Here is a 24,355-nt window from a genome sequence, read left to right as displayed (position 1 = left end):
ATTCTGGCAAAATCTACTGAGAATCAGTTTTAACTTTCTGTCATCATCTCAAACAACTTTCTGAGGTTGGTGTCAGCTTTTTACCTGTTTATACATTGCATTCTGATTTCTACTTTCTGAAAAATTACCTGTGTTGAGTAAGCTACTTAAAGTCAGATTCTTCTACTGTCTTTTCATCAAATGGTTAGGGTAAAATGGAAGACTGGAAAATACGAAAATAGACTTATTAAAAAAAGAACTGAAAAAGTCAATCCAGTACAAACAAAACAAAACAAAAACAAACAAACAAACAAGAAAACCTACTCTTCTTACAAATACAAACATTTCGGGGATTTATTATATGCTTAGTTCTTTATCGTTGATAGGATTATGGTCTTCTTAAGGTAAATGGATTTCAAAGAAATAAAATGAAAATGATTTGAAGTTGTCAACTTGTCACCCTTCACTCACAATGTTTTAATCTGTTGTGTTCTTCCAGGAGGAGGGGATAAAAGGCAAACAGGGTCCCATGCAAGGGTTCCCAGTGTGGTGGCCCCCATGGCATAATGGTATTCAGAGAAGATGTTCTGAGGGTTGACTTGGAGGCTACTCAAGGTACAGAATGTTGGGAAAGGCATAGATGGGAGGAGGGACTGACCTGGGTTTAAGTTTCTCCTTTATATCAATGATTTATGCCACATTAGATAATATACCAGAACTTTCTGACCACAATTTTCCCAATCAGAAAATTGTAAACATCACACCCTTGCACAAGAACTCACTCACTCAGCAGAGTACCCGGTCTTCTTAGTTGATGACTTAGGGCTCAATTAATAAAGGAGCAGGCAAGTTCTGCTGCACACACTCTTGCTGAGTTCTTTATAAATAAATAAAAATAAAATCATGAGTGTGTGGTAAAAAGATTATGCCCAGGTGTTTGACTCTGTTCTTCTATTGGGATTGAGATGAATGGGATCATGTGTACACTGGACAGTGTGAGAGGCAGTGATGAGCATGAGTCAGTGTTAGCAGGAGCATAGCATGATAGCTTGCTGTGTGCTGTTGGACACTTGATAGCTATGCTGATTGGGTTTTGTCAACTTGATACAAACCTACACATATCTGAGAAGAGAGATTCTTAACTGAGAAAGTGTCTCCAGAAGATTAATCTGTAATCAAGTCTGTGGGTTACTGTCTTGATTAATGATTGATGTGAGAGGGCTCAGGACACTGTGAGTGGCACCACCCCTGGGCAGGTGGGTCCTGTGTTGTATAAGGAAGATGACTAAGAAAGCCATGAGGAGCAAGCCAGTAAGCAACATTCCTCAATGGCCTCTGCTTTGGTTCCTGCCTCCAGGTTCCTATCTTGAGTCTCTTCCCTGACTTTCCTCACTTGTGGGCTGTGAACTAAGAGTTGTAAGATGAAATGAACCTTTGCTTTCTTGAGTTGCTTTTGGCCATGCATCAACAGAGACTTAACTAAAACAGAGGTCCTAGAATGCAGTATCTTAGAAATTTGCTGATGAAAATAGCCAATGATCACTATTAGGTTTGCATAATATGCCGGTCAAATCATTCATTGCCCCCTAAGTTCCCAATGAGCATAAAACTATTACATTACCTCTAGTGTAGCCAATATACCATAGGTGATAAAAAATGTATGTGCATGTGTATGTGTACACACACACACACACACACACAATGTATCTTGTAGACAGTGAAGGATCATACAACCCAAGGAATTACCTTTCACCAAGTAAATATTTCAACATTTCTGGCTCAATTTTCAAAATGAAGTCACTTGTTGAGGGAGTCATTTCCCTGTGAACATAGTTCTTAAGCTTTTTGTTTGTTTGTTTGTTTTTTGTTTTAAGCTTATTTACTTCTGTGTAGGGGTGTGCCATGACACATGTGTGTAGGTCAAAGGACAACTTGAGGGACTTAGTTTTCTCTTCTTCTACCATGTGGGTCCCAAGGATTGAAGCCAAGTTGTCAGGCTTAACCTGCTGAGTTCCTGTACATATGGTTCTGGAACATTCTCAAATATCTACAAAGGTGATCATTCAGAAAATGAGAAACTAATTAATAATGGTGTTAATGAATGCAAAGTGTAGTTAACATGGGAATCTTTGAGAGCAGTTCTCAGAGTGATGGATTTAATTCCCCAAGGGCTGAGGGACAGTGGCCTAAGAGCTGAACTGTAGGACTCAAATGCTATGTGGTATCGGTGATGTAGTCATAAGATTCCATTCACTAATCAACTAAGTGAACAATGACAAGTGTTCATGATATGCAGAAGTAGTCAAAAGTATTCTCGAATTGTCTTATAGTTCCTCACCTCCTTTTTTGGCTATAGCTGTTTGAGTCCATTTGAGATGACATGACATCAAAGGAGGCCAGGAACCTTGCTAAGTAACTCCCAGATTCCAGGAAGCTGGCAAGATGAGCCACTTTCCTGTGTCTCTATTAAAAAATAAATATCCCTGTTGATCAATATTGGAGCTGACACCCAAAGAAATGCTCTTCCAATCAATAGCAGCTTTATTGTGAAATGACAGCCAGCCTTTGTCACAGATTATGACACTCACCCCCAGCCCCACACCTTTCTCTACATCATCCTCTTCCCAGGACCAGTTAAATCAAAGTAGAAACTGTACACAAATAGGCAGCAGCTGTCCTGGATGCTGATGATCATCCCATTTCATGGCGATTTGGTTCTCTGATGGCCCAACATCTTCAGAGAATCAGACAAATGCCAGAGTATAACCCTGACTGTGTGTTGAACATTCATGCTGGATTTCCACTGCTTTGCTTCCTTTTGACTTATACAGACCAGAAGAATGCTAATTTGGGCAGAAATACAGCGGGGCTATTGGTTTTCAAATGTGTTCTCTCTATACAAATACTTCTTTAGGATAAAATTAGGATGACATTACAGTGTATACAGGCATTCCCCTTCAGGGTTAAATCTATAAATAACACTTTGAATATCTCAAAGGGGATCATTCATCTCTTGATATAAGGTTCATCTTGGACACCCATTAATAAAGACCCTAAGAGAACCTCATAGAGGTTGTGACTGACATAACAAGGGAGCAAGAATGGCACAGACCCAAGGCAGACTGCAAAAGAACTCACAGATTGGACTCACAGAGATCTGCCTGCCTCTGCCCACTGGGTGCTGGTGTTAAAGGAGTGTGCCACCATAACCCGCTGCTGAAGTTTTGTTACATGAATGGATGCAGGTAAAATGAAATAGGGTCAAAATACACCTTATCTGCTGCTGAACTCTCTGCTTTTTCCCTAAGAAAACTTACAGAAAGTGGACATTTTCTGTGTTGAGATTCCAGAAAACAAAATACTGATTATAGATGCATCATCTTGTAAGAGGAAAATTAGCCTACAGAAAAGAACATGGGCTTGAAGAGTGATGAAGACAAAGTAAAAAGAACAGTTATCTACAACTACAGTAGAACAAACCCACTGTTGCAATATTGGCATGAACATCATGGGAGCAACCAACCACTTTCTGATTGGACTTAAATCCCATTCCACAGGATGAAACCCATACCTGTCACCATTGTTGGACCAAGAATCCATAGCTAAATGAGCCATGTGTACTCAGGAGAACTGACTAGCATTATTCTAAGTGGACATAATATCAAAATTACTCTTAATGACTCCTTGTTATACCCATAGGTGAATGCATCACTCAGCTTCATCAGATAAGCCTCTTTTTTGCCGTAGATGGTAATTAATATAAAGATCCAAAACTGGCAAGGTGTAGAGAATAAGAGACATTAGATTGTTCAGCCCTAACTTAATTATTTATGCCATGTCCCCCAAGTCTCAGAGATAATGCACACACACACCCACAAAAAAAAAAAAAAAAAGGTGGGGTGTAGCGGGGGAGCAGGAGACTTTAAGAGCCAGACACAGTGAATCAATACAAGGAAACAGTGTCCTCAGGACACAACAGAATTCACAAGGCATGTACAAGCATGGAGAAGGGAGGTCCCATTCCTAGCCAAGGAGCTACTGGCAATTGATAGCTGCTACTAGGAGAGAGAGAGTCAGTTTTCTTTAAGGGTCTTGCCACTAGTGGGTTGACTATACTGCAATAGAAGGCCACACATCCATGAAAGTATGGGCAGCACAGATTGGACTTGATGGTTGGAGGGGAAAAAAAAAAGATCACAAAATTGGGATGATGCAGGGAATAGATAGGGGAGAAATTGGTGAAGAGGGTGAATGTGGTCAAAACTCAAATTCCTGAAGAACTAATGAGGAGTACTGTCTTTAAAAAAATAAAAATAACTATGGTACTGAGGGACCTAAACCTCTGAATTTAACGAACACATTCAGACAGTAATAAATCTATCATCTGTATCTAATATGATTTTGTATTGCTTGCCATATTAACTAGTCAATAGAACAAAAGGGCTTGGTGTTTTTAATGAACACATGAGAGAAAATTATGGAAGATGTCAGTAAGAGAAAGGTAGGCAAGCAGCCTGCTTTCTAGTTATAGTCCAATTCTTTCTCTACACCTGCAGATAATGGTGGGACAGTCAAGGGCAAGGGCTTGCATGCTTTCTACGGGTGAGTTTTAAGCACACTTCTGCCCTCTACAAGGCTGCAGCAAGATGTTCCTTAGGAGGTGACCTGTGGGATTCTGGAAGTTAATTGGTATAATTCCTGAAGGTGCAGGATGAAAGTCACATTCTGTATTTTTCTGTATTTTCTCAACAGTAGCAACACTCAACACTATCTGTTTTTTTCCTCTGTGCCAGCCTGCTCTGTGAGCAGCTCACTGAATCTCATCATGGCTTATGACTAAACACACTGCAATGACAGCTACACTGCAGATGAAGAGGGTGAGATACATTGAGGTCACATAAATCCCCCAAGGTCATGCAGTTGAGTGATAATCCTAATGCCCAATCTCATACAACCTTACACTCCATTTCACACTCATAATCATTATACAGGATTGTCTTTCATGCACCCATTCAATCCTCCATATGTCCATTAAGCCCATCCTCTGATGCAGCAAGACTCAGTTCACATATAGACAATCATTATGACCTGACCTCAAGTGGCTTAGTCTTCTAGATGAACTGTATATGAAAAGACATTACCACAGCTCAACATTTCAAGGACAGTAACAGAGAGAACAGGCTCCCCAGAAACCTCTTCTCAATACACACACAAGGAAACAGAACGACTTCCTAAGGGTCCAAAAAAATCACATCCCATGAACACCCCCTTGCAGTATGCATGCACAGCCTAGCATCTTATGGCATAAATTGCTGGGTGACTAGGTATGAGCCAAACCTGCAAGATGTCAAGACACCTGAAACACCACAGCCAGAGTTCATGGATTGCAAAATGTGCTCTCACCCTTCATTGCTTTGACCTTAAACAAGACTGCTAGACTTTCAACAAACTCCATGGTCAAGTAGATCTCAAAGGCCCACCACCTAGGCAGAAGTTTACATCCATCATTGATGAGTTACACGCCATTAGGCCAATTCCTTTTTATCAGCCTTTGTTTTCTCTATGAACCAATGGAGATGAAAATAATGCTCCGCGTACAGACAAGGGAGATAAGGCAATAACTTCCTGGAATTCCTCTGACATATTAGCAGGCAGTGATACACTCTTGAGATGTCATTCCCTGGCTTGCCTTAAAGTCCTGGTGAGGGTAATTTTCATTTGTAGCATTCAAAAAAGTTTTAAGGACACAGAACTTGGGGCTCAGATAGATCAGCAGTTATAAGCACTGGCTGTTGTTTCACAGGTCCCTGATTCAATGTCTAGAACCTACATGGTGGCTCACAACTTTCCAGGGGATCCAAAGCCCTCTTCTGACATCAGATGTGGTATCCAGATACACATTCAGGCAAAACATACCTCAATATTAACACTGAAAATAGATCTTTCAAGCAAAACTTTAAAATACATTACACAGAGGATGAGAAAGATAGACACATCACAATACTGAATTATTTTGAGAAGCCAACTGTATGAACTCAGATATCTGATGTAAATAAAAAAACCAAAAAAAAAAATCTCCTTTACAAAACATGCAAAACATTCTAAAAGAAGTCCACTTATGATTTTTAAAAAATGTTCTCCATTGTGTTTGTATATATTCATATGGGTGTATATGCATGCAGATATATGTCTAAGAGGCTAGAAGTCAACCTCTGGCTTCCTTCCTGAAGAGTCTTCCATCTTTTGTTCTTTTCAAAGTCCTTCCCTGAGCCAAAATGCACCTTCAGCAAGACTAGCTAACGGGTGAGCCCTAGGGATCTGCTTGTCTAGACCTCCCCAGCACAGGGTTATAGGTGCACCCTACCATGCCCATTTATTTTTATGTGGGTGCTGGGGATCAACCTTGGGTTATCATGCTTATGCAACAGGCACTCCATTGGTAAATGTAGTCATCTCTCAGCTCAACAAGTCTATTGGGTACACAGCAGAAACAAAATGGATGTCATATGTACCCATGAGGTAGGATGTGAAGAGTGTGGTCAAGAGAGATGACCTTTCATGAGCATCAGCTATGGGAACTCAGAAATCAGTTTACTGGCTTATGACTCAGTTTCTTCAGTTGCAATATGGAGTTACTAAAAACACATTCTGACAGGTTATTGTGAATGCTAAATGAGCCTCCACCCACAAGGAAATACAAAGCAAGTCCCACCTGGTGCATGGTAGCCGGTCAGCAAATGGGCCTGAAAGAAAAGACTAGAATCCAGGAAATGTGATTCTTCATTTTTCCCTTTGAGCCAGGAATTTGGCAGCTTCCCTAGAATCTGATTTCTTCTCACTTCCCACCTACAATCCATTGCCAAGTTCTACTGCATCTTCCCTTAAATATCGTTCATATGCCACACCCCCTCTCTGTTGGCAGATCCCCACCCTCCTCCAGTTTGGGCTCCTAGCATCTCCAGCCTGGATCACCATCCGAGCTTCCTGACTGCTCTGCTGCCGCTGTCTACAACATTGACGAGCAATGCATTGCTCCAGAACAGGCATCCTGCCACCCTGGAGGATGGCACACATAGGGACTCGGGTCCCTCCTGACTTTTCCTGCCATATATGCAGATTCCTTTCCTCCAAAGCATTCCAAAATGCCATCTGCTTTCCATGTAGCCAAATGGTTTCTCCTACTGTCACCATTTTGGGAGGTCCTGTCATTCCTGTCTTCTTTATCCCTGCCTTGTCCTCCAAGGCTCAGATCCTTTTCTATATCCATTCTAGTCAGCTGGGGTGGGTGGAGGGAATCTCTGAGTAGGCTCTTGTTAGTGCTTTTTTTGCCCTGTTGGAGGATAATGGGAGATGGGTTTATCTACCTCATTTCTCTTGGGAGTTATCATACCACTACCACTATTTATTTATGCTTCTATCCGACATCTGATAAGAAATCTGATCAGTAGAACCCATCCAATTATTGAAAGAATGCATGGTATAAGAATCAAGCAATGAGGATCTATTCCTACTTTGTTATTGATTATTCAAATTCAACATCAGTAATCAGAAATGATATTACTCACAGAATTGGATTACTCTCAGGATTTCCAGTTTATCTCAGTACCCAGCACCATGTCAGCTATGCCCAGAAATAAAGGAACTCCATAGTGCCTGAGTGTGGGGTTATGACCTTAAAAATGCTTTTTTTGACAAGATATCATAAACATAAACTACCAGATATTCATAAGCCTAAAGACAATTTACCACATAAATTTTCTTGGTATTTCTTAGTGCAGAAATGCATTAGCAGCTTATGGGGGAGAGGGATGAACACTCAGAGAGCATGAATACATGGATAATGGCATCAAGGGGCATTCAGGGACCACACAGGTACTGCCAGAAGGAAGCACATGCCTCCTTGGATTTGTGGCAGGTTGCAGTATCGACTGACATACACCTATGGGCTGGTGACATAGTTTCTCTCTGCAAGCTGCCAAGAACAGAGACCTAGCATCACCCAGCCAGGGCATTGTGCCCACCTTGGCTTACTGTTCTCTGCTGTAAACCTAAGCCACCCATCAGGAGAGGAGAGTGTGAAGGGGAATGGAATGATGACAGGAAGATCCATGGGGGAGTGTGGGAAGAACTGTTTGTCTTAAACCAATATCCATCAAAGCCTTGTTTATAGGCCCTTCAAACAGAACTAGAGGCCTCGGTAGATCACAGCAGGAGAGTGTGAACTGAGCATGTGCAGGGACCTGGGATCCATCACCGGTAGCCCCCCACCTTCAACCCCCATTAAGGGCTTTAACCACTTCTTAGATGCATTTCTTTTTTAACCCACTTAAAACTACTTAAGGTATGCCAAGAATAAAATGTCTTCATTAAAATTCAGCTAATTCAAAATTCATTAGCATTTTTGGTTTGTGTGTGTGACAGGCAGTCCATGCTCCTAGTTACCATAGCTAAAACAGATTAAATGTGCAGCTCAGTGGGCTTCAAGAAACCCAGTGGAGTATCAGCTTGGCATTACAGTTCCTATGCATTCTGATTTGACTATAATAGTTAGTCATATGCCATGATGTTTGTTTGCTACTGTGTCCTATAGTCAAGACAGGGTCATCTTAGGCTTCTTAAACCTGGACTGCAGGATAGCCATGAGCCAAAGTCTTCCACTTATAAAGTCACAGGCTCTTTTATGTAATGGCAGCTTAGACACATCCTAAACTATATCAGGTTGACTGAGAGTGTTTGCTACTACTTTTACATAATTAGAAGATCCTAGAGGATAGTTCTGTTTATGAGCAACTATCCCCACAAATACTCACAAAGCAATATTTAAAAGCAGCCCTCCCCATTGGCACAGGGTCGGTCTTGTAGAATGAAGTAGCCTACTGTCCTTGATTAAGATTCTAGGGAAAGGTTCAGAAAAGGCTCAAAGTCAAAGAATTCAGGGGGGAAAAGTTACATTTGCCATATCAAATGGATAGAGACTATGTCTTCAAAGTAAGTGAACCTTGACTTCGTACATTAAGAACCATCCATGAAAAATCTAACCATAGTGACTGTCTTCCACAGCGCATTGTTCCTTAGGTAATATATCTGTGACAGTGTCATTCTTGAGCCACTTTCTGCAGCTCCTCTCTGAGAGTCCTGAGAACAATGTTTCTACATCAGCTTGTCTGTCCACAATGTCGATATTGATATTATGCTATGTGGCCCTCTGGTTGCTAAGAGATTTACATTGGGTGGACTGTTGCACACTTTTAACAAAGCATTCTGCTCCACAAAAGCTTTTGCTCTAGCTCAGAGAGTCCGGAAGCAACACTACCTCACCCTTCCTTGTGTGGCTGCCTAGTCAAACATGGGTCCAGGTCAATTTCTGCTGTTACAAGGTCTTGCCATCAACCTTCAGGGTGACACTAGATCTTTAAAAAAATTTGTGACCCTGAAAACACCTCATCCCCCACCCCATGTCTTGGAAGCCCATTTAGCATCAGGAAGTAGATACAGGGATATTTGGCGAGAGGCCATCCACCGTGACCTTCTCTGAGCCAAATCTCACATAATAAAACAAGACTAGAACCTAGTAAAATATGGTCATTTCCTAACTCTGCTATATACGGTTTTAAAACAAGCCATCACAGAATTCCTTAGTCTGGGTTTGTACTTTTATGAAAAGAGACCCAAGGAGTTTATTTACAAGAATATCAGAAAGGGAAGTATGCACATGTAACATCTTGCCGCAAAACCACCGCAGCCCTCCAAATCCCATTTCCTTCAGGCAAAAGGCAGAGGGCCTACTCCTGTGGAGCAGAACCTGGAAGGAACCTGAAAAGGTACCCAAAATAGCCATCTCTCTCTTGAAGAAAGGAAGGTTCCATGGATGGAATTTACATGTCGTTTGCAAAGCAGACACATCAAGACTGAGAATTCTTGAAGAGCCTCTTTCCCTTGGTGTATTCCCACAGACACATCAAAATGTTTTATGACTGGCTTCTATATTCAGATCTCAAGGTTTTAGTCAAATATTCTTAATTGTCATTCAGGGAAAGTCCTTTGGACCAACCAGTCTCCAGGAGTCATCTTAAAGGGCAAAGCTATCAAATAGTAAGAACTCTATAGTTGCAAGGAAACACCTCTGGCCTAGAATATTTTTCCTGTGTCTCCTCCCCAGCCCTGGACAACAGAATAGGGTGCCTAGGGCCCCATCAGGGCTTTGATCTCAGGCCATCAGTGATGGTGGCTGAAGGGCTCTCTCCTCCACCCTCGTGTCACAGGAATTTGTGCATTTAGGATCACTCTCACCCAGCAGGTAAGACTCAAAACCACTGCAATTTCAGGTCTATTTAACCACACACACACAAAGTTACTTCTAGTCTTTGATTTCCATTGCAGAACCCCAACTGAAAAATCCCTCCTAGAGGTAAGAGGCCCAAGGACAGCAAGAAGGCAGAGCAGGAACCGGCTTGAGGTCACACAGCTGCCCAAGACATGCACACATGTGACTCACTTCCAACACAAAAGCGGCTTTTCCACACAACAGACCTCTAAGAAGTACAAAGGCCAGCTCTCCCCCAAACCAGTCACCTGCAGTCTATTTAACCTTGACCCAGCTGCAAGGAAAGTAACTTTAACTCCTTGGCAACACCCTTGTGTGTTGTGCAAACATGCCGGTGCCCCTGAGAAGTGAGGCGCACCTTGCACTTTCCGCAGAGCCCTGCAATCACCCTCCTTCCCCAGGAGAAAGCCTTCCCTGGCCCAAACCCAGCCTGTGGCCATGCTTTACTAGCAGCCCCCATCTCTACTCCCAATTTACACTCCATGCTGCACATGAAAAAGAGCCCTCCATGCTTGTCACAGATGCTGGGAGGAAATTCAGACACAAAGATGAGAGAGAGCCCAGCGGCGGCACACATAGCTACCTTTTTCTTGCGATCCCGGGACCGTTTGCGGTGTTTCTTTTTTTTCTCAGTCTCTTCTTCAGCATTGATTTCTAAATCCCGGTTTTTCTTTAACTGGGAGGCGGCATGCGCCATAATGCATTAAAAAAGACCCTGTCAAGCAGGCACAGCTTTCTCCGAAAAGGTGTTCTCCCTGGGCACCTCTAATCAGGCACAGAGCAGCATAGCCCTCGCTGGAGAGGAGCCTGGGCTGAACAGCGGGGAAGCATCCAAGAGGCAGAGAGGCAGAGATGCTGGGGAAACTGCGGCTTTCAAAACCCACCACAGCAGGGTCCGGATTTCACTCTACACCTGGCTGCACCTTCCCCTCTCCCGGAAAGGGCAGCCATCCTGCTGCAGAGGCTGTAGTGGAGGCAGCTGGGACCAAGGAGCTGTGTTATGGCCGCATCCCCTGCCACCAGCTGGAAGTGTCTAAGTGATTCCTCCAAAGGGGGAACGCTGCAAAGGGCGCTCTTGCGAAGGGGAAGGATCCGGAGTCACCACACATGCGGCAACCGAAAGCCAGCACTAATCCTGAAAAGAAACGACTTCAGAGTCCTCCACAAAAAGAGAAAGGGCTGCAATTTATCCATCAGCCTAGATCTGCACCAAGCGAAAAATTAACCCATCAGAGAACAGAACAGCTTGAGTTCAACTGCTGATGGTGGCAAAATATATAAAATAAATTAGCTATATTTTCCCGGGGAGATGCTGACTCCATTTTCAGGCAAACAATGCATGCATTGCTGGACTCAACAGGGCGTCCTTTATGCCCAGTTAGCCCTGGTGCATTTTGTGGAGAGGACTACAGAAGGGTCCGTTGTCTTTTTAAAACAACATGCTCATGACAACACATCCAGAAAGGCGTGAGCCCACTGTTGTGAGGGACAGATGCCCAATTCAGAGGTTCCCCAGGACTCTCCTCTCATGTGGTATGAGGGGCAAGGGAGAGGGCAACAGGGCTGTTATCAGGGTTTCAAAGTGGCTTTCATGCTAGGGCTCATTGTAATCATGTTACTGTTTGTACCACCTGAGTCCTCAACGACTGCAGCCTCTGAATATTCATTGTGTGAAGTGAAGCAGCAGCGTGGCTCAAAGACTATGGGGTCTTCTGAGAGAGTGCACTGGGAGAGATCTAAGCAGGGAATCACTCACTCACACACACACACACACACACACACACACACAAACACCAACACTGACAGCTTTAGGGAGAAGTTCCTGAAATGATAGACTGGGCCCAAAGCCTGTGGGCTCAAGTTAAGACGTCTCAATTTCTCCAAGAAAATCAAAGTGGGGGAATTGAAAGAGAGGCTGCATAGTGTGGCCTAAGCACAGTGGTCCTTACCTTGGGAGGTGGACATACTGGGCTTTGTAGAGGGAGCTCCGAGCTTCATAAGAGACTGATCACAGAGCCCAGGGCATTGTGGGGATTGGATTGTGGTTCTACAGAGCAGTTTCTCATCTGGTGTATGTCTAGGGCACTGAGAGGAATTCTTAGCAGCAATGTCTAAGGACTGATTCTGCTGTGGATGTCAAAGGTCCCCTCTCTCCCACTGAAGATCCTCTAGGCTCTGTCAGCAGTGATAAAGAGTTGAAAGATGCAGGTCCCACAGACTGTCATCCTTATATGTAAGTAGATAGCACAAGTCACTGAGACCAAATGAAAAGCACACTGGACACACAGTTGATGAGGGCCTACTATGTGTACCCATTCATACAAGCTTGCTTCCCACAGAAATATCTTTCCAAGGAAATGGCAGGTCATAAGAACCTGGATATGGTCTCCAGAAACCACCCCGAAAACAAAGTAGATAGTTGTGATGTCTTGCACTTGTAATCCCGGTGCTGGGGAGGCAGAGACAGCAAATCCCAGGGACTGACTGGCCACCCAGTTCAGTGTACTTGGTCAGTTGCAGGTCAGTGAGAGAGCCTTCCTCAAAAGAGGGTGGTGGTGATACTTAAGAAATGACAGATGAGACTGTCATGTGGTCCCCACAGGCATGCACACACACACGCATACATGTATACAGGCATGTCCACACAAACATGTGTATACTTATTTGCATGCATGCATGCACACGTGCACACACACACACACACACACACACACACACACACACACACACACAATTTCTATGTTTTCTATTAGACAGTCCTCACAAAAAGCCAGCAAAGTGATTAAAGTTATAGACCAATCAAACTCAAATTCAAAAGCAGATGAGCCCTAAATTGGTAGGAAAAATGAATAGCTTTATGTTTTCCCACCAGGATTTTTCTTTTTCTTCTATGAGCCATAAGTGGGACAGAGGAAAGGATAACAAGTGAAAGTTATGCATGGTGTCTCTCTATATGAGTTCTACACTTTTGAGGAATATTTACAGTTTCAGCCAGCTGAAGAGGGCAGCCAGCTACAGAACTGGCTACTTTCCCACTGGCTTCAGGATCTTTTTCCCCTCCCTTTATAGACACTAATGATACTTTTAAAATGTAGCATATTTATAAGTACCCTTGATCAAGGTAACTTCTCCAAGGAGGGCTGTCAAAAGCAATACATTTGCATTGATCTCCCCCAGTAATAATTAGAAAAAACAAGCCACTGGTATTCCTCTCTGGAAGTCTTTGTTCATCTAAAAATGGTCAGAAGAATGACTTTCATGACACTATAATGAGAAAAATTCTATCCACTGACTACTTCTTTGTCTTAGTAAGTCAGGAACACATCACAAATAAATTCTAAGGCACAGACAGCCTAATGAGTCTTTCTTAGAAGAAATGCTTGGTTTTATCCTCTGCTTATAGACATGAACTCCAAACAGTGACTCTACCAAGAAAACCATCCCTTTCTTGGGATGTAGGACCTATGGTTCCTACATTTTTATTGTTTTACTGAAGAGTCAGTCTCTATCCTGCTTCGGTAGAGGTTAGAGATGACTGGCCAAGTTGGCCAAGATTATATACTTCTGGAGTGTGCGGTGGGTCCCTAACAGCCACAAGAATGGGATACAGATGCAGAACACTACAGAGAAAGCTGGAGCATCCTAAAGCTAGCTCCATGGTCATTCACATCTAGAACAACCTGTCCAGTTCCACTCCTAACAGAAAGGATTTTAGCCAGTGTGAAGAATGCCAAGGCTATTAAAACGTGCAGCATCCCAGGTCTCAAAGGACTTCTGTCAAGGAAAAAGAAATTGTCATTCTGTGAAAGTCTCAACTACAAGGATTCCTAGACTATCCTTTTAAAATATAGGGCAAGAGTGATTGTTCAAACTTTTACTAACCAACGAGGGCCTTTTTTCCAGCCAGGTCTAAGAGAGGGGCAGGTGTAATGGGTGCAACATTCAAGCAACTTGGCTGATTTCAGAGAGGAGGCAGGAAGCATCATCCTTCCAATTCCTTCCACCTTCCTCTGGAGTCAGAACTGATGTGTTGCCCCAAAAGCAAACATGTTGCAACCAAGAGTCCTGGTTTTCCCTTGTGTGTAACATGTTATCACAATTCTTGTCAGGAAGTGGCTCCTACTAACAAAGTAATTCTTGATTTCTTACCAGAGTAAATGAGTTTCATTCAGAATAATTCCTGTATGGGCAACATTAGACCATGAAACTCCCACTGAATAAAAATAATTGCTTTCTCCGTTGGTGAATGGAGTAATGGCTCTTCTTTAAGTAATAGTCAACTAGGACTTAAAACACTTGTGAATAAATATTCTGTTAAAATAGGCCAAAGCAATTCATACCAGGATTTATAGACTTGATATATCATGGCCAAGGGCTCTCTCCCTCACTTTCTTCCACTCTGGCATACTGTCACCATTATCTCGAGGCAAGCTTTGATTATTTTAGTATTTCACCCAATTGATAATTTGCCTACACTTAGTTGCCAGTCATTGCACATCCTGTCTCTGCATTGTTGAGCTGAGACGACAGACAAATGACAATGTATATGATTTCTTCAGAGATGACATGGCCACTTGGGTGACTGAAGGTAAAATAGCTGTGTATTCCCCCCTCCCATTTTTAAAATTATTTCTTTGAGAATTTCATACAATGTATTTTGATCATAACTACTTCCCTAATTCCTCCCAGATCCACCCATTAATGAGACATTACACGGTGGGGGTCTGGAAGCTGGGAAGTGTGTAGATGCTATATGCTACTCTATACTGTAGAGTACTGGAAGAGGGTTGTAGTACTGCTTGGAAGCTGTGTTTTCTCGGCTTGAGTTAGGTTGTCACCAGTGACTAAAGTGTTTGCTCTGATGGCATGGAGACTATTTCCTGCTGCATCCTCTTCTCAGAATTACAGCAGTCTCACCATGATAGAGTCAAAACAGCTTTCCCCTCACAAAGAAAAACGGATCCACTTTTTATCTCATTAATTTTGGCATCCCTGATAGAGACACTATCAAAGCTCCAAATGATGCAGAGAAACAAGAAAGACAACATCAAGGAAGCACCCTGGCAAGTTTCAAACTCAGCCATGCTCATCCTTCATTTTCAGATGCTTTAGAAGGGCTTGGGAGGTGTGGCGGATATCCCTGAAGGACTCTGTGTTCCTCCTAGAGAGTGACACTTGTGGTCCATGAGCACTGGCCTTGGTACCATCTGTCTTAGCCCCGGCTCTACCCTCCTTCCCTTGAGAAGGCAGTCCATTCAACTAACTGGGCTGACCTCAGCACTGGAGAGAGAGCCAGCTGCCCCAAGCATGGCAGCTGCTTCAGTGACCTCACACGGGCAGATGGGGACAGACACATGGGGATGGTTTCCCCATAGTCTTCCCATCACGGCCACTCAGGCCAGCACAGAGATGGGGGATCTTATCACAGGAGGCACTGCAGCCACACCCTTGGTGTCTGCTTCCTTGAAAGAGGACACTGGTAGTGCCAGGTGGAGTGATGAGTTCATGGCTTGTGATGGGGTGGTGTGCAAACAAAACCAACCCGACAGCTTTTTCTTCTCTGGGTCCCACAGGCAGAGAAAGCAGAACAGACAACTTCAAAGACACCCTCTCACTACTGAATGCTCAGTTTTTAGGTGACAGAGTCACTGGGTGTTTGAAATAAAGAAAGCTATCCAGGAATGGTCTATTTAAGCAGATTTTATAATCAGCTGCTGTACTCATAGGTGGCTCCTGGGCCTGAAATGTGGCGAGTGCAGCTACAGAAGGCAATTTTTAACTTAACTGAAAAGTTCAAATGGACAACCCATACTCAACTGAGATATTAGAACACAGTCAAATATATTTGGGACAGTTGGTACATGTCAACGTTTACTATTAAGTTTCATGAACTAAAATACAAACCCATAGTTTAAGACTTAAGTTTAATAAAATGTAAATTATCTAAATAATTTTCCCTGATGACTTATGTTGCCACTATGATACTTTTGAGTTAGTCCAACTAAATCAAGTATCATTTCTCCCCTCCAATGTATCATTAAGAAAATGACACTTATGGGCTATTCTATTTCTATTGGACAGAAGAAGTTCACATAAACTGTTCATTTGCATTTAAAAAGAGAAGATCTGATTTGCCTCAAATTGTCCTCCTAAAAAGTAGATGTTACCCCAAACAAGCATCAAAGAACACCCAGCTGCCATTACGACTCTCTCTTAAGAAGGGAAACATATGCTCACTCTATGAAATGGTATTATTCTAGCACTCAGGAAGCAGAGGTAGGAGGGTCCTGGTTATTCTGCCAGCCTGAGCTACACTAAAAGACCTTCTTCTAAAACACAAATAAATAAATAAATAAATAAATAAATAAATAAATAAATAAATAAATGGCCCATGGCTCTAGCATTTGCTGACCCTTTGTAAGAATGAATGCATACAAAGAAAAGCCTTTTGTTTCTGGAGAATGAAACATTTAGCTGGTTTATTTCACACCAATGGCAGTTCTAAGTAACAAAGGATGCAAAGGAAGATGCTACAAAGATCTTGAGTCAAACTTATGTATTGGTTTTCAGGCACTTGGCTCACACCCTGGCTCATGGGTTCTCCCAGTCACATCTGTGCTCATCATATGCTTGGCTCCTGGGTCATGCACATGCATGAGACTTGGCCCCTCAGTGAGAGAAAAAGATAAAATAAATAAAGAGGAATTATTAAAGGTAGCACACAGTGGAGGCAGAGGAAGGATGGGCAGGACAGAGTCCCAGGTCAGCCCCCAGAAAAGCACTTTCTATGTCAGGGATTATAGGCTCTCTTCCTCATTCACAATGCTGTGAGTTAACCTTTTACTCTCTAGGCAACTTAGCCAGTGCTCACACACTAAACAGGTGACAGGGAACACGGTTTATGCCCTCCATGAATATTTGACCATGGTGGAGGAGATAGTAGATAAATCCACCCCCAGAACATTCCAGTCCTGGGAGGAAGGGATGGGGGGCCATACACAAGTGATAAAACAATTTCAGATAGTAAAACAATGTGCTGAAGAAATACTGATTGGAAAGTACCCGGGCAGAGAAGAACCGTTCACAGACCCACCTCTTGCCTTCTTTAGATTCCCAATAGATAAAAATGAAAATATGGAGAGCCAGATCTCCAAGGCATTCTATTCTGCTTTGGTGGTAATTCACTAGAAAATCATTCTACTGAGAAAATTATTTGATAGTAACTTGATGGCTTCTTGGGTCATGTGTTCAATCCTGATGCAATTATAAAAGATGGACATCAGACTTGCTTTTCCATCTCCTGTCATTTATTTAGAGCCTGTCACTCTCATTCTCTGACCCTTTAGTGAAAATTTCAAGGACATTGATGGAGTAGGACCATTGAGTCATGCAATACATTCCCTGTGTCCTTGTGGGCATGTGTCTCCTTTTTAGCCAAATGTGACATAGTCTGGAATGTCTTTAGTTTTAGTTCTTTTCTTTTTCCCTGACTGAGCTTTTGTCCTTTACTGTTTATACAGTAACCTATCCAGGGTGGCCCAAAGGAAAAGTCATGTATGTAACCAACACAGCATACCTCCTCACTTTTCTCCTAGTGACTATGAAATGTGAGGGAATCCTCTGCGTGCCCTACTTCTCGCCTCCTTCTTGGCTGTTAAGTGGAAGGTGCCCTGAAGTTTCTCTCCCAGCATTCACTTTGTGATTATGAAATGTGTATGGTGATTATTATTTATGATTTATTAAAGCTTGACTGAGAATTCAGAAAGCAAAATTCAGCATCAGGCAGCGATGATATATACCTTTTATCCCAGCAGCCAGAAGCTAGAGGTGGTGGTACACACCTTTAATCCTAAAACTCAGGATTAAGAGGTAGACAGATCTCTGTGGGTCCAAGACCACCCAGATCTATACAGATTGATCCTGTCCTAAAGAGAAACAGTTCATACAAAGATGATCTCAGTACTTGGGATCACACACCATTAATCCCAGCACTAGAAGGGTATAAAAGATAGGAGCAGGGTCTTCACTAGTCAGTATCAGGCATTCATTCTCCAAGCACATTGAGGATAGGAAGACAGTGAGGTCTCAGGATTCCCCAGCCATGCTGAGGAGAGGTTATAGTCTGAGGTTTGGTGGAGACAGGATTGCTCTTCAGTTAGAGGGAGAGTAAGAGCTAGTGGGCAGCTGCTTTGCTTTTCTGATCTTCAGCTTGAAGTTTCAACCCCAATATCTGTCTCTGGGTTTTTTATTTATCCTGCTACAAATGCAGTTGGAAGAAAGAGTCAAAGATTGACTGTGTATCTTTTCCTTGTTTTCTGATCAAGATGCAGGCAAGTTATGCTGACTTTCAAAGGAATGATTTAAAGAAGTGGCTGTCAGCAAAGGTGCAGAGGAACAAATTTGAAGTCAGAAAGCTGGCAGCCTGCCAGGTGTATTGACACATGCCTTAAAGCCCAGCATTGGGGTGGCAGAGACAGAAGGATAGTGAATTTAAGGTCAGCCAAGACAAAACAAGGAAATCTTATATAGAAACAAGAACAAACCAATGGGTAATGCAGTGATCACTTCCCACCCCTGTGTAGGAGAGAGGGTGACAACTACAAGAAATAGGTTCTGCTTCCAGACAATAAAACATTTAACCAGTTGATTGACAAGGCCATATGTGTAGTGGCAGGTAAGAACAAGAGAGAGAGTGACACTATCCCCGGTCATATACAGGCAGTCAGTCAAAGGCTGCACTAAAACCCAGGCAAGTGTTTATCAAACTGTGGGATATGTGGACTTATATCTTATAAAAATGCTGGGGTTGGGGATGTAACTCAGTTGGGCTTGCTGAGTCCTGGGTTTGATCTCCAGCACCACACAAACTAAGAGGCGGAAGCCAGAATCAGGGGTTCAAAGCTATCCCCAGCTATATAATAATACATCCTGAAACCAACAAACAAATATTTCTGTTTACTCAACTCTAACAGTCATGGTCATAGGAAGCATTATCTGCAGAGTTTATAACTTTGTCTTTCTATGACATGGAAACTATGTTACCAGCATGCATCAGTAGCTGATGTTACCAGCATGCATCAGTAGCTGATGTTACCAGCATGCATCAGTAGCTGATGTTACCAGCATGCATCAGTAGCTGATGTTACCAGCATGCATCAGTAGCTGATGTCTATAAACCATCAGTATCATAGAAATCAAAGATGATACAGAGAAGTTCAGGCTGAGGCTGACATAGACAGGCACTTGGAGGTTTCCCTGGCTCCTATGCATCTCATGAATGGGTAAATCTCAGGAGGATTTCTATCCCATGTTACTTCAGGAGGCACATTGTCAATCAAGACAATTAAGGCAATTAAGACTCATATGATAGGGCTGACATGACTCCATGGTTAAGAACACTTGCTGCTCTAGTAGAGGACCGGGGTTCAATTCCCAGCACCCATGTGTCAGCTCACAACCTCTTGCACTCCAGATCCAGGGAATATGATGCTCTCTGTGGGTAGTTTTCTCTCTCTCTCTCTCTCTCTCTCTCTCTCTCTCTCTCACACACACACACACACACAGACAATGAAAAAGATTTTTAAAAAAAGTCACATGACATGCTCTACAATTTTATAGCTTTTTTTTTTTTTTTCTTGTCTTACTGTGACATCACATCAGGACAGAGCCTAAAGTTTAAATGTCTGAAACATCTTGGAGTTGCACATTTGGTTATGTGGTCTGGAAATTATTAGAGGCCCTTTATTGAGACAGGAGTTCATGTAGCCCAAGGCACTTGCTATATAGTTGGGAGTGACTTTGAACTCCTGATCCTCCTCCTTCCACCTCCCAAGTGCTGGGATTACAGACATGCACCACCATGCTTGGTTTATGAAAGATAAAATAGAAGATGGATCTTCTCCTTCTTAATTTTTCTTTGAAGAGTTCAAGTGAGAGGAGTCACTCTTTTTCAACCACAAGGGGCTCTTGCTTGGTGCCAGCAGATTTTTATAGCATTTAATGTTTGACTCTTTTAAGGAGAGGGCCGGCAAACACATTTGCACAGGGCCAGGCAGGAAACACCCTCGGATCTGCTGGCCAGGAGGACATGGGGTCCCTGCTGGACTTTGTTAGTGATGGTTGTGACTCTGAGCCAATAAAATCCCATGGACACAGATTTCAGTTTCACGTGTCACTAGTATTACTCCTGTCATCTGTTCTTAACCATTGTTAAATATAAGTATTATTCTTCATGTTCAGATTGTATTCAGAAACAAGGCGGGAGTTGGCCCAGGGCCCAAGGCTTGCTGAGTTCTTAGCCTCCACATGATCACTGACAAACCATTTGCAAGGTCTGTGAGAAAGAAAGAAGGGACATTAAGGTCCAACCCGATGTACACATATTTCTATATACAAGAAAGTATGCATATGTATAAGTATACATATATGTGGATATACATGGCTATGGACATAGAATCTAGCCTGTGGATTTGAGTATGAGATTTGCCATGGAGTAATATAAAAATATTTGTGCATTTTCTAAGCCATATATACATAGACAAAAATCTCATAATTTCTTTACTAAATGCATATTTATTAGACACATCCTTTGCTGAAGCAGAATAATGCATGTGTGTATTGAAGACCCCAAAATTTAAAAAACACCCAGGGCCCCATATTACTATGTTATTCTATATACACTTTACTAAGTAACTTCAATTACTTTGTGGAGCAAGGCAATGCATATTCAGAAAAGTCTTTCCCATGTGTTACTATATTAAATAAAATAGAAAATTAAAGAAAAAGCATTTTTAAAAACTCATAATTGCATAACTTTATTTGGAGCATTGGAGCATTATTTTATGAAAGGAACTAGAGTTGGAAGCATGCCCACACTTCCTCAACAGGGCAAGCACTAAGAAAATACCTTGCCACTAAAGACAAAGCTATGGAAAGAACAAACTTAGGCTTATAGTCTTGGTCAAATTCTACCCAAACCATTCCCAAGGCCCGTGAATTGTCCTTTAGGAAATGGAGATAGGTCTGCTTGCCTAGCCCCACCCAGCGCCCTTTGCACACGTGCACTACGTAGTATTCAGAGAAACCAAAGGACCAGATGGTCTGTGGATTAGCTATGAGGAAAGGACAGAGTTTCACCTCAAGGTTGATATTAAACTCTGGTGCAGATTGGCAGAGACACAGAAGCAGAGCCATCTGAGAGCCCTTGGGAGTCTTGGTCTAGTTCCTAATGAGCAGGTGTTGACATGGAAAAAGCTGCCTGCACCGTGGAGTTGCAGGCAGGAGCTCCTGATGGGTGTAAATGTGCTATACCTGTCCCAGGAAAGCTCAGTTCAGCTCTGCACACCTAACCATCATGTTCTATGTGCTGTTCCATGGCAAAGAAAATCAAATGCCTACATGCAAATTTAAAATGGGGGAGGGGTTATTCTACATGGGTGACAATTTTGTCACATGCTCTTCTGCTTTAAGCATAATCTGCAGAGGGTTCCACATTTACACTCCATCTAATGTGGGGTCCCAAATACATCAGTACTCACATCACATGTAGATAGGCTTTCATCACGATGAACACTGTGCTATTCATCTATTGTAAGTAAGTAGTTGGGGCCACTGAGCCAGTAAGGATAAATTATATATGTTAAAAAAAATCTATGGTTTGTTTTGATTTGTTTGGATGCTACCACTGTCTAATAGGGTTTGGCTAATGTTCTATAGTCTACCAACAAGAGTACTGAGGCTTACCAGACAGAAGCATCACTTCAGTACAGACTAAAATGTGTGAGACTCTATCTCTTTGTGTGTTCCCATTAGTCTAGGTAGATAAGCAGCTAGAGTCACATTTAATATTGCATCAATATGTGAAGATAATTTTTCAGCCAACTCAATGTGTTACACTTCAGACCCCATGACTGCTGAGTTACAAGATTAAATAAAAGTGCAGATTCTGCTGTTTAACACAGTCTTTTTATAAGCATTTTTCATGACGATTGAGGCTGTTGAAAGATTTGTTTGTTTAATTGTGTGTGAGTTGTGTGTATGCGTAACTCTGTATGTGAATGAGAGTGTGGTTCTGGAAGAAGCCAGAAGATGGCATCAGATACCCTTGGAGCTAGAGTTTACAGGGGGTTGCCAGCTATCAGACCTGGTGCTAGGAACTTTTTTCCATTGTACTTTTTTCAATTGAGCTCTCTCTCCAGACCCATGACAGTGGCTTTTTAAAACATAAAAACATTACATTTATGAGGAAGTAGTTGTGTTGATCTTTTCAAGCATCTGTGAATATTAACAGCAAATGTGAAGGTCCTACCTGAAGTACTGAGTTTCACTAAACAGTCCATGAAATTGGTGCCCTAAATGAGGTGCTGCCTGAGTTTTAGGTGCCTCTGCAGGCTTGATGAGGTTTGAGAAATCTCATTTGGAGAATGGCAACTGAAAGTGGCAATGATCCTGAAAAACAGGGCTGTGTAAGCTTTTTTCATTTTAAAAAAAATTCCAAAACAGTCTTGTCTTTAATACATATTAACTCCAAGAATTTCCGCAAGTAAATAAATTCAGAAAACTCTCTTGAGGGTTGGGGAGATGACTCCATGACTCCATGAGTAAAGAGTTTGCTGCACAAGCATGAAGACCCGAGTTCAGATCCTCAGAAAACACATGGAGTCAGACACAAAAGTCACATCTATAATTGCAGTGTTCCCAAGAGAGATGGCAAGTGGAGACAGTGAATCTCTGGAAGCCCCATGGCCAGCTGTTCTGGAGTACACAGTGGCAATCAACAAAACAAAGACCATCTCAAACAAGGCAGAAGGCGAGCTAATACCCAAGGTTGTCCTCTGGCCTCTGTGTATCCTCACATGCATGTTACACCCACACACATAAGTCAAATTAAAAGGCATACAATACATGGAATAATATTGCATGAGTCACTGTATAAAGTATCTAAAGCAATGAACTTCAAAGAACCAAAGAGTAGATTTGTGGTTGCCTAGGACCAAGGAAGATAGGAATGGTTGCTTACTATTTAAGCAAGGAATCTGTAGCCAATAACACTGTGGTGTGCATTTAAATTTTATTCAGATCTCATAAATAAAGGAGTGAAAATTGCCACTCGAGATGTAAGGTTAAAAATAAAACCATACCACCTCCATTCAGAAGCAGCCGCCATTACCAGTGCGTGCATTCTCTCAAGCTTGTTTTGAGGCTTCTTTGCACTGCAGTCTAATCGATGTACATAGTTATGCTGCTACACCGCAAACACACACCAAACAAATAAATGTATTGAAAACTGTTTCATCAAAACTTTTCAAAAGTATGAATTAATATCCAAAGTGTACATGGAACTTAACTCTACAGAAAACTAAGAATCTACGGGAGTGGGTAAGAGATTTCAGTAAGCATTTCCTGTGCAGAATTTCCAACCAGGTCATGGAAGCAGAGACTGTGATGACAGAGGTAGGGCAGTGAGGGGGGGATAAAGGCAAGACAGTGTGTTAGCTACTTTCTTCCTTGCTGTGAGATAACGCCAGAGTGCAACAACGTAAGGGAGGAGGATGGATTCTGGTTCCTGGTTTGAGCAGTCAAAGCCCATCAAGGAGGGATGGAGGGACAGACCCCCTCAGTCCGTGCTCACAGGAAGAAAGCAGGGTGGGCTGGATGGTGTTGCTCATCCGGCCTTCTCTTTCCCCATCCCATGGAATGGGGCAACCTGCATTAATGGTGGGTCATCCCTTCTCATTAAACTCTCCAGAAACTCCTTCAAAGACACACTCAGAGGTGACTCTCCTGGGTGGCTGCAAGCCCAGCCAGGCTGGCAAGCTGGCAATAATGATGAATGTCAGAGGGTTTAAAGTGTCAGACAGGAGCAACAACTTCATTGTTTCACTTTCCTTTTCTTTCTTATTTTTATTTTTAATTTTTAGGATCAATTCTACAGCCAGTGAATGTGGGGCATAATTCAGAATCATATATTTTTGTTGTTGTTGTTGTTAAGAGTAGGGACTGGGTTAGAGCTCAGTAGGACACTTGCACGAACACCAAGGCTCTAGATAAAAT

At 42.4% G+C, this 24,355-nt stretch overlaps 1 protein-coding gene across 5 annotated transcripts in view; it reads right to left on the bottom strand.

Moving 5' to 3' along the window:
- The window catches only part of Ank3 (ankyrin 3), a 300,411-nt gene extending 289,266 nt beyond the window's left edge, over positions 1-11,145 (bottom strand). For all 5 annotated transcript variants that reach the window (XM_051186874.1, XM_051186873.1, XM_051186875.1 and 2 more), the window contains exon 1: positions 10,887-11,145. In XM_051186874.1, coding sequence (XP_051042831.1) covers positions 10,887-11,000 — 114 coding nt within the window. In that variant the 5' untranslated portion in view covers positions 11,001-11,145. The remainder of the gene's footprint in view (positions 1-10,886) is intronic.
- Positions 11,146-24,355: the final 13,210 nt, after the last annotated feature.

The sequence above is a fragment of the Phodopus roborovskii genome, unplaced genomic scaffold (assembly GCF_943737965.1).
Source record: "Phodopus roborovskii unplaced genomic scaffold, PHOROB, whole genome shotgun sequence".
NCBI classification, from domain to species: Eukaryota; Metazoa; Chordata; class Mammalia; order Rodentia; family Cricetidae; genus Phodopus; species Phodopus roborovskii.
The sequence above is the reverse complement of the archived record's forward strand: the minus strand, read 5'-3'. Positions and strand labels throughout refer to the sequence as shown.